Source organism: Hesperophylax consimilis, chromosome 20 (assembly GCF_061612785.1).
Source record: "Hesperophylax consimilis isolate HC1 chromosome 20, BYU_Hcon_1.0, whole genome shotgun sequence".
Classification (NCBI taxonomy): domain Eukaryota; kingdom Metazoa; phylum Arthropoda; class Insecta; order Trichoptera; family Limnephilidae; genus Hesperophylax; species Hesperophylax consimilis.
This window is the reverse complement of record NC_142855.1, coordinates 6,151,946-6,163,343: the sequence shown is the minus strand read 5'-3', so window position 1 is coordinate 6,163,343 and position 11,398 is coordinate 6,151,946. Positions and strand designations below refer to the sequence as shown.

Genomic DNA, 11,398 nt, shown 5'->3' with positions numbered 1-11,398 from the left:
TTTGATAATGCCTTCAGAGGGCGAAACAGCTGTCACACGTAATAATAATTACACAGCAGAACTTGTTTAAAAATAAACTGGTTTTATAAAACCAATAACAATATTATTGAATACATAAAAAATAAAAAATAAATGGAGTTCTACAAATTAAACTTAATCAGCCTTACTCATAATGAAATCCCTAATACGACGATAATACTCCGTATTAGCTATACAGGGGTGGGGGCCTATACTGGTCAGATTAAAAATATTTACTCATAATCATAAATTTTCCCAATGTAGCTCGACCGCTGGATTATGGAATATGATTTTTTTACAGTAGCAACACTTGAAAAATTTGGCATTTTGCGGCGTGTTGCCAACTTCACGTTTATTCAAATGTCAAAAAAGTAATCCAAGAATTGGTTTGTTTATCTTCGAATAACCTAAAAATGGATAATGTTGAGATTAATTTTGTTGAAGAGGTAGAATTAAAAAGGCGCAAGCGTAACAAAAATTGGGGTGACGTTGAAAAGGTTTGTTAACTTTTATCTTGGCTCTAATGTTTTGTTTACTTGTTTGAAATTAGTGTAAGTATAATGATTGTTTTCCTTGTAGGCCTTGTTGAAGGACTGTGTGACTGAACACGTGAGGGCTGTAGAGAACAAAAACTCGGACGGTAACACCCTAATTGCCAAGAGGGAAGCTTGGAAGCTTGTTTTATTAAAGTAAGTATACCTCCATAATATATCCGCATTGTTAACTTTTCTACAGATTAAACTTTAAGTTTGTCGCTTCGTAGCTTTGACATCCATTTCAAATAAAAAAATACCAGTATAAAATTAATCAGGTAAAGGTATTCATACCACATAATTAATAGCACACTATTTTTCAGATTTAACACACTAAGTGACCAAAAAAGAGACATGGGTCAGATACAAGCTCAATGGAAGATGCTCAAATTGGCTTGTAAGAGCCAATTGAGCCGGTATAGGAGGGAAGTGATGGCAACAGAGGTGGAGGTCCCCAACCACCAAGTCCTTCGCAGGATATTCTCTCGATGGTGGATTTGTTACCACATGAATTCGTAACGGACAAAAATGTTGACGATAGCGATTCAACATTTAAAGCAAAGGTAAATATCTTTTTATCGAAGGAAGCAAATACTTTGTGGTGTGACATATTAAATGGAAAACACACACTTTGTAAAACACAACTTTTTATATGAATTAATATTTAACAGCCAACCAGCATTTTTTTTTTCAAAAGATAAGTTGATAGTAATATTATTGAAATATTGATGTTTCTGTCTATATTTAAACTCATGTAAATCTTGCTTTAATTGTGGGAGTTATATTGGTAATTGTGTTTTATTATTACAGATGAATTTTCCTACATCAACCCCTCACTCCACACTGCCACACTCTGTTCCCAATAGGAAGTTGTCTTTTGAGGTAATATACCTAAACCTACTTAAATGATCAGCGCAACAATGAGTGCTAACTATTTGCAATATTTAAAGCAGTAACTTTTCAGTTGGACATAATCTTTTGTTTATATCAACAGGAAACAAGTGAAGCTGATTCACCACCACCGCCACTATCACCACAAGCACACACCATCCAGCATGTCCCGCTGCATGCTTGCCCTCCACCTCTACCTCGGAGGCGACCACGCCATAAAGTAAGTATTTCTTCACACCACATTTTTGTTTGCTCAACTGACTTTATTGTCGTACCAAAACTGAAAGTTTACTAAGAAAAACAATAACTCATATATGAATATTATTTTTTTATGTATAAAATGCACGATAATTAAGAGATTTGCAGAGAATAGATTAAAACACCGTACTAGGTGACTGCCTGTTTCATGGTGACTAAAGTTGAATATAGTTATTTTGTATGTAGTGTTGACATATGGATTAATAAAAATAATAATTGTAAAGCGCCGTTTTTGTGAGAAATCACCTCTGCTGTACACTTTGTTATATATAGGCACTATCTAAGTTTATTATTTACAAAGATACATAAACATACTTACCTGGATTGGAAATTGGAAAAATTATAATAGAAAGTTGGAATTTTTTTATTATGTAATAATTACAGTTTACAATGTATAATAATATTTGCTAACAATAATGATATATAAAAATTAGTTTTCACATTTTTTTTTTTGAATTTTTTTGATGTTTCTCCTTTATGGAAGCAGACGCTTGTGTTTAAAAGAGATGCTGAGTATCGAGATGAACATTATTTATATAAGTATCCTTATTAATAATTTAAGGAGTTAATAATATTAAAAATATAAGTGTATATCAACAATGTACAATTTAACGATTTATGACGTTACATTATTTAATTGACGAATTTCGTTATTTTGATTTTTTACATTGAAATGATCTCTGATAGAATAATTAATAATAATTATGTTAAACCAGTTATGAAAACTTTGTCATTTAATGTTTTTATTTTCAGGAAGACGACTTAGCCCAAATGAAGGCGAACGTCTTTGAAGAAACAAAAAAAATAATGCACCTTGAGCACCAAAAAAAAATGGAGTACTTGTTCAGGCTCATGAAAGACGAATCCAGGGCTAAAATTCGTCTACAGGAAGTAGAGTCACAGACCAGGGTTAGCTTGATGAAGAAGGAAAGTGACCTTAAAAATTGTCTACAGGATGAAGAGTCGCAGACCAGGATTAGGTTCATGGAGGAGGAACACAAAATTAAAATGTCGATGCTGAAAGATGGATGGATAGCCAAATAATTATTTTATTTTAAGAGTATGTATGATATATGGTGTGATTGTGGGCGAGGCAAGTGGTTTGACAGACTGTCCTCTCTGCGTAACCTTTCTAGGAAGGGTGCAATGTTTGGTTAATTAGAATTTGTATACATCCCAATTGATTTCTCGTAATATTTTATATATGATTGCAGACCCCTAGCAGCTCTAAAAAAGGCGTGGGACAACTTGAAACGAGATGCCCGAACACAGAGGGCAAGTGTTCGTTGGAACTGGTGGAGGGCCCAGTCAAGACATAGAAGATCCAGTGCTGCTGAAGGTTGAGGCAGCAATTGGATTAAGTTCCTCCGAGATGGTAAATTCGTAAGTTAAAATATCTTGTTTTTAATTAAATTGGTATTTGGTGATAACTGAACATATTAAATTCTCCCTATATTCTATTAATTGCTAGTTTTGCTTTGTGGGAACTATTTTCTTTATGATTTATGATTCTTGTTTATTGGTCATCGTTCATTAGCTTCGCAGACCAATATCAATAATAATGCCTTTTATGTGTACTTTTTAATCTTTCTTTGGTTTGCTTTCATGTTGCCCACATCTTCGAGTCTCTGTTGCCGAGGGTTACGACTCCCACTCCAAACGCTCTGATGAACAAGGATACTCCACTAGATGCGCTCCTTCACGGCATAGAGAGCTGCCAACACCAACGTTCCGGATGCCTGTGATTGGTCACTCCGGTTTATTGGTGTTGCTTCCATACTATGTTCCTATAACATTCCATACTAACACATTCCATACTATGTTCCTATAAACTGTAAACTATTCTATTATTTATGTAAAACTTGTAACTTTCTGCCTAGTTTTTTAATGCTGAATCTTTATGTGGATGATGTTTTTTTCTGTAGTTTTATCAAAGGTTACAGTTAAGAGTTTAGATTAAAAAAACCTTCATTAACAAAACAGTTTTTTCTTTGTTTTTTTTTTTTTTAATTTCCTGAAAGTTCAACCTCGTAACACATTTTACGTCGAGTACTGAATATTTAATATTTGCTCATCAAAACCTAACAAAACTGCATGTATTTTCATTGGCCGACAGTTTAGAGAGACATGACAGCAAAAATAGATTTAAAATCAGTAAATTAACTGCCAAATCCATCCACAAAGAGAATAAAGCTTTTTCTAGTAGCGTGGATTCATTTATTGCAATATATGAGACATTTGTATAGCAAGAAGAGATTGTTTAATTTATAAATGTACCTAACCTTCCATTTCCCAACCCTTATGGGTCAGTGAATGACCAACAACCAACTGAAAACATGACAAATGACTCTCCGAATAAGCTAATGGGAGAAGAGTTTGGAACGTTAAGAGAGTTAGAGCGAAGCATGTCAGTCCACCATTAATCGAGTTATCTGCATTTATCCCTTCTTTCAATATCTCTACAACCTTGTCAATTCTCATAAACATGCTTCCCAAATACACTCTCATTTACCTATTAAATATAAAGTACCCATTAATCATACACATTCATTTTAAAGTTAAGTTGAATTGAATTCCTTGTAATATAAATAGACCAGCTCAACGCCCATGTAAACATAATGAGGAAATCTATAAATGGTTTCTCAGTTAGGTGAATTACACATGACTATAAATTAAGCACGTTGTAAACTGATTTCCCTAAAATAAAAATAAATAAACAATATTGATCATACCTTAGTCTTATTATTATATCTTCATTATTGTGTAATATGCATTTGTGTCGCAGGTACATTATACTACTGAGTATGTACATTTTTTCAGTGTAATATAATTATATATGTAGATACAATCATATCGAGTACATACTAATACATTTAAAAATGTTGATCAATGAACACCTGTCTAGTGGCATTTCCAATATGATTGATTGGGGCTACTTGTTCATTTGGGGCTACTTCCATGAAACCACCACCACCTGCTTCTGTTCCTGCACCCTCATCATGTTCTTCATCATCATCTATTCCAAATTACAAATCATAGAATTAGTACATACAAAACTCTAATGTAAGGAATATCTAAAAACTGACATATTATATTATGTTTCATTTTAACACATCTTTTATTTTGAGTTGTTTTCTTACCTAACTGAGGATCATTCATATCGATGGCAAGACAATGGAGAACAGCAAGAGCTACGATAGTTGTCTTGATGGTATCGAGAGATCCTGACATACCCCGCAGCAGGCAACGAAATCTCTGTTTCCATACCCCAAAACATCTCTCCACCGTGTTGCGAGTAGATATTTGAGCCCTGTTATACGCCACTTCTCTGGGGTTTCTTGGGTTCCTAACTGGGGTGAACAGATATGGTGTACAGGCATAACCTCCGTCTCCCAACAGTCGTCCGTTGAAGTGACCTTCTTCAAACCTCTGCTTGATGGAACTTTCCCGGAAAATACGAGCATCGTGAGTACTGCCTCTCCAATAAGCAACAATATCCATAATTTTTAGTTCTGCATTGCACACCACCTGGAATGAATTTATTCATGCAATCAATGTTGGTTAATGTTTATATTTCAGACACGTATTGAGGTTTATCACTTTACAAACCTGGACATTTAAGGAATATATCCCCTTCCTATTGATGTAATATTGGCCGGCATCACCCCCAACTTTCCTTATTTTAATGTGCGTGCAGTCAATGGCACCCATTACTCCAGGAAAACGTTTTATTCCTTGGAACTTTGCAACTGTTGATTGTTGCTCTTCAATAGATTGTGGCATTTTAATGTACTGTGGAGAAAGGCGGGCAAATGCAGTTGCGACCCTTTTGGCAATACGGGACATTGTCTGTTGACTAAATCCATGTAAATCTGCACAATCATCTTGTATCTGCGAAAAAATGTTATAATAATTTAAAAACTGTTTAGTTATCGATTTTGCTGATTTGTTTCACAGGAATGCAACTATAAACACTATCCTTACCTCGTTTCTGCCCCAGTATCGTATGGCACAAAGAACTTGGAGATCGGTAGATATTTTTCCACCCCGTTTGTTATTGACATGCAAATATGGCCGTACCAAGTCGATCAAACGTCTCATATTTGCTTTGGTGAATCTATATTTGGACCTAAAATCTCCTTCCGTTAGCGCCGTAAATGGGTCATACCGCTTTTTGTATGTTTTCCGTGCCCGTGGTGGATGAATACGGTCAAGATTTGCCAAAGCTCCAGTCAAAACGTCAAAATTGTCAAAGTCAGCCATTTCCGAATTTAATACGCTCATAATACTGCCTAATCCTGCTCTTCGGGTGGGTTGAATTTTGACGTCTGCTAATACGGTCAGATTAGGCAATGCGCATGCGCGCGAGTTGGCGCTATTATGAGTAAAAAATTCACTTAACCTGTCCGTATTATCGTAGTGTTTCGATTATGAGTAAGGCTGAATAACAATAAATTAATGGGTACTAACATTATCTTCTTACTCACAGTTAGCTGTTCAATGATCACAAGGAATTGCACTTTTGATATTTACAACACATCAAGCTGTAAAGCTTCTTGTTCATTTGACAGGTAGGCCTATAAATAAACCACTCAACATAAATCAACTATCTATAGATTGATAAATCCACCCTCTTTCCATACGATTGGTTTGGTCCAATTTTAACCTTAGATCTGGCAAATTTTAAGACACAACGATTCGGTGACGTCACATCAAACCATCGACAAAGGATAGAGGAAATTTTAAAAATATGGCGCAACCATAGACAATATAATTCTACTTCGGAACCTAAATTACTTATTATTATACTGAAATGAGACCCACAATCTGATACATATTGAGCTAAGATTGGAAAATCAATGAATTCAGATTTTCCTAATATCTCCGACACCGTTCCCGAAATCGATTCTCAAAGGTAATGGTTTTTTTATTTTTTTTTATTCTAGATAAAAAGAAAAATTACATTTTTTTCATTTATTTAACTAGAAATAACGAATAAATAACACATAAATATATTACCCAACGATATTATTCAATTTCATTGTTTTGTTGATTGAGCATAAAACTGAATAATTTTTATTTTAAATGTACCTACACTTTTTTCATTTTTAATTTCATCTGGGATGCAATTATATATGTTGCTCCCCTCGTAACCAATGGATTGCTTGCCATAGTGAGTATGTATGGTGTTTAAATGTATTTTATCGTGTTGCCGTGTAAAGTGTGTGTGTACTTGGGATGTTTTAATGAGTTCTGTATTTGTATGTACCTATGTGTTTATTATTTATTTTGTAAATAAGGAGACATGTATTATTTTCATATAATTTTCTTAATTTTAATAGTTTTGTTTCCATATATAATTTTTTTGTTGATGTTCTTGGTCTGAAATGAAATAGATTTTTGATTAGTTTGTGTTGTGTTACCTGTAGTTCATTTATATATGTTTCACATGTATTTCCCCAGATTTCAATCAACTTGTTTAAATGTGAGTGTACGAGGCTATAATATAAACCTTTTTTAATTTTATTTGGTAAAAAATATATGATATCCGGCTAAATACGCTAATTAAGGGGGTGATTGTTGGAAAGTTAGGTGTTTATCAATGCACAGCCCAAGATATTTCTCCTGTATCAGTATTTGCAGGCTGTTATATTCAATTTTTAAGGGTACATGAGGAGGAATTTTTTTACTAATTAAAAATCAACATGGCCGCTCATTTTAACTAGCCGCGTCCTGATTGGTTGAAAGTGGAGATTGAACATTCAAGACCTCAACGTTCGGCGGGATGTTGAACAAATATCAATGAATTTTAAAAAATATATTATATTCATAACGTTGAGTATTTTAATGTTCAATATCCGGGAGTTTGAACAAATAAGAACTAAAACATTGTTCCGTGAGTGGATATCATATAAATTGGCACTCGAAAATGCTGAAATGTCACTTAAAAATCAAAAAATTTGTTTTAATTAGCTTCATTAATGCGTAATAGTCTAATGAACATATTGGCATTCATAACTCAGTTTTGCAAAAAAAGGTCTATTGAACATACAAGAACTAAGACAGAGATTTGTCAATGATATTTTACGTTTTGTTTCATTCTTCAGCTTCATTCTTAATCGATAACAACATAAAGAATTATTCCAAACTTTTTCCGAACTATCCAACTGAAAAACAACCATTGTTCCACACACTACAAGAGTGTAAAATGAAAAACTGACATATATTATGTTTATATCACCATCTCTGTAAAAGGTATAATATTCATCGTTCTGTCTCGCTCACGGCTATTACCTTAGCGTCCCTAAGGGTGGGTTTCTTCATTTACCGAGAATGCTAAATGCAATGCTAATTGTAAAAGTTAACAGTAAAAATCATAAAAATGGGTTTTTTCATTTGACATTTACCGTTTACTTTCACCTAAAATCTTACAGCAAGGCAACCGTGCTGTAAATGCTAAATGCAAAGTAAAAAAAATGGCTGCCATTGTCAAAGTGACAGTTTCAGAGTTGAGAGGTTATTTTTTGTTGTAGCTATTTTAGAGATTTTCTTGTTTCTATTTTACGGTATTTGCTAGTATATTATCATTATGTTCTCGACAAGTGACAGTTCGTCAAGCTCTGACGATGAACATATAATTAATTATATGACACGACGTATAAAGCGTCATAATATACGGAGGAATTTTTATCTAATGGAAGACCTGGATTTCGTATGCCGATTTCGAGTTAATAAAGAAACTGCTCGACTTTTGACTACATTAATTGCAGATATGATATGTTCTCCCAGTGACATGTAAGTAATGGTTGATAAAGTGTAATTACAAATATTTATTCAAATGACATGACGTAATAATGAAGCTTATAAAATTTGTTTCTTTCTGCTAGGAATAATGCCGTCAAACCATCTGAGCAGTTGTTATTGGCTTTAAGGTTTTATGCAACTGGATCAATGCAAAGAGTACTGGGAGATGTTGCGAATACACACAAAAGTCGACGAATACACCTCAGGAAGAATAGCTAGGGAAGCACTCATTCATTCTTATTTTGACCAGTAAGTATTTATTCCTTGTATCCTTCATATTTATGTACACGGATAACCACTTTCTTACGGTATTCATGGCATTACGGGCATGAGTGTAGAGCTGTCCTCTCTGCCTACCCCAATAGGGAGATGGTGTGTACTGAGTATATGTAAATATCATTTTGTTTCAGGTTGGTGGCCAGAGACACAATGTAACTCATGTGCAGTGACTGCAGTGTGCAGTAGGCACATTTCAAGGAATAAGAAAATGAGGAATTGAAATGATGAACTCTTTTAAAAATATTATTTTTTATTTAAGAAGTTGTAGGACTTATGTAAGAAAATTATTAGTTCTAAATAACAATTAAATGTTCATAATTTATTAATGCCCTTTTCAGGGGTTTTTGATGAAAATATATAGTTATAACTAATACTGTAATGTATAAAAATGATGTGAATGAATGTGAGAATCATGAGGATGCTAATCTTAAATAAAAGATTCATATTACGGAATATAATTTATTGTGAAACAAAACATAGCATGAGACTCGATGAATGATTTAAATATAAATTATCTCAGGGTGCGACTAACCTCGAAGAAACGTTAGTAGGTCGGTATTATTACGTAAAACATATTAACATGGTGATTGAAAGTTATGCTACATTGTAGGCAGTAAAATGAATTATAATTTTAAATATCATTACTATAAATATCAAGGGCGCCAGTTCCATATAACGATAGAACAAAATTTATTAAATTATAGTAAACCAATATTGCAAACAGAAAGAAACTAAATAATGAATATTTGAAATGAATATTGAAATGCATAATGATAAACTAAAAACTTCCCGATTTCGTGTTGACCGCCATCCGCGAAGAGTCCTTTCTTCTCCGTACGTCTGATTGCTGGATCCGCCACCCCATAAATATACCACTCTCTAGATCGATATCTTCCGGCTTTTTGTATCCAACAGAATTATACAGTACTTAACCACAGATATACAAGCAGTACCTACCGTGCTGAGCAGAGCAGTAGACAAGGTAGAGGAAACTCAAGGCCATTTAAAAAAAGATGCGACCATAGACAACATAATTGCTATCAGCCTACTTTATTCACTCACTAGCCCAAAAGAACTATTATAAAAATAAAAATGTCCTTGAAGCAGAAAAATGTCGAAATGTTTTCCAAGGGCAAGGTTCATCTGACTAAGAAAATAAACTTTTACAGTGCATTTCCTTAAGATGAAACTTGTTAATCTGAGAAGAAGACACCCAAAATGACAAGAAATTTGCAAAAACACTGAAGAAAATTTCCAAAACATGATTGTCCGACAGTACGACGAAAAATTCCGACATTTTTCAGCCTCATGAACTCATGGTTACATATGTTTAAAAATCTTTAATTTCACCAAAACAATAAGATAATACAGGATAACACTAATCAATAACATGAATAAGTTTATCGATATTATAAATAACATTTATACGTTGTGGAGGAAGACATATGTCAAGTATCAAGCATTGTTCAAAAAACCGAACGAATAACCTAAAACTGTTAATTCACTTTAAACTTGAACTTACGTAGGTAGGTTGAATATAATATGTTTATAACTCGCTAACACTATACTGGCTTATATTGTATTTTTATCACGAACAACTTTAACACGCAATATTTTCGACGGAAATGATAGTATTTCGGCAGCAAATGACAACCCGCGTGTATAAATAAACCACTGTCATTTTGTTTGAATGATTTGAAAACTGTCAAACGGCATAATTCCGTCATCTCTTTCTGTTACACGAGTCATTATGGTAGAGAGCGAGAGATCAAACCAATCCTTCTGTTCTCACCAATGAGATCTGAGCTTTTAGCCATATTATTCGTTTTCTATAAGAATTTTGAGGTGGGCGTGGCGGTTTCAAATGAGTTTCATGGCCAAAGCTTAGTTAAATGCCCCTGCGCCACCCGAATACTGAAGACCATAAATCAACTATCTATAGATTGATAACTCCGCCCTCTTTCCATACGTTTGCTTTCGTCAAGTTTTAACCATAGATCTGGCAAATTTGAATACACCACACATCGCCGACGTCACAGCACACCATCGACAAAGGATAGAGGAAATTTAAAAAAAAAGGCGCAACCATAGACAATTTAATTCTGCTTCGGAACCTACCTAAAACCCAATTCATTAGCCTAAAACATAAGTAAAATGTCACCCAAGACCACAAGGTCCCATCTGACAAAGCCCTGTCCTAAGAAAGAAATGGCCTTTAAAGTAACTTCCTTTACAGCTCATTTTCTCAGGACAGCGTTTTATCAGAAGGAAGCTGAAAAGCAAACTCATAATTACATGTACAATAATTTTATTTTTTAAATATAAACATGAAATACAATAATATAAGCACAAAACACATTTAGAAGGTGAAATTACTGTATCGATATAAAACTAGCTGTTGGAAATGACAGTTATTTTCTTTCAACATCCAACGGCAATTGAAAAAAAATATTGTCAATAAGGCAGTCAACGATTCAACCTACTGTTTTAGCGTCTAATTACATTATTATTATTTTTGTTTCCCTCCAACTTATCTTATTACTTAAATATTTATACCTTTCATATATAAATAGTAAGTATATAATACTTTTTAGTTTAAAAAACTTTATATGCCT

General features: G+C 33.7%; 1 protein-coding gene and 1 long non-coding RNA gene across 3 annotated transcripts; one reads left to right on the top strand and one right to left on the bottom strand.

The window, feature by feature from the left end:
- The first annotated feature begins 337 nt into the window (after window positions 1-337).
- Window positions 338-2,973, top strand: LOC149413981 (uncharacterized). Of its 2 annotated transcripts, XM_089643717.1 has the most exons (7): window positions 338-515; window positions 598-707; window positions 875-1,114; window positions 1,362-1,433; window positions 1,546-1,662; window positions 2,454-2,760; window positions 2,915-2,973. In XM_089643717.1, exons 3-6 carry the CDS (start codon window positions 1,040-1,042, stop codon window positions 2,742-2,744), a joined length of 555 nt encoding a protein of 184 aa, XP_089499843.1. In that variant the 5' UTR covers window positions 338-515; window positions 598-707; window positions 875-1,039; the 3' UTR covers window positions 2,745-2,760; window positions 2,915-2,973. The 2 variants fall into 2 exon arrangements, with proteins under 2 accessions (XP_089499843.1, XP_089499842.1); XM_089643716.1 differs by having other exon boundaries at window positions 2,454-2,960.
- Window positions 2,974-5,194: 2,221 nt separating this feature from the next.
- On the bottom strand, window positions 5,195-5,997 carry LOC149413980 (uncharacterized). Its single transcript, XR_016303992.1, has 3 exons — window positions 5,685-5,997; window positions 5,310-5,591; window positions 5,195-5,228 (listed from the first exon to the last, which is right to left on the bottom strand). It is a non-coding gene; the product is annotated as an uncharacterized LOC149413980 (long non-coding RNA).
- Between the last annotated feature and the right edge of the window lie 5,401 nt (window positions 5,998-11,398).

Excerpts from the sequence above, each read along its gene's own strand:
- LOC149413981 (XM_089643717.1), top strand. The coding sequence starts at position 1,040 with ATGGTGGATTTGTTACCACATGAATTCGTAACGGACAAAAATGTTGAC. Across the intron at positions 1,434-1,545 it reads ATAGGAAGTTGTCTTTTGAG|GAAACAAGTGAAGCTGATTC; the intron begins GTAATATACCTA and ends TTATATCAACAG. Across the intron at positions 1,663-2,453 it reads GGAGGCGACCACGCCATAAA|GAAGACGACTTAGCCCAAAT; the intron begins GTAAGTATTTCT and ends TTTTATTTTCAG.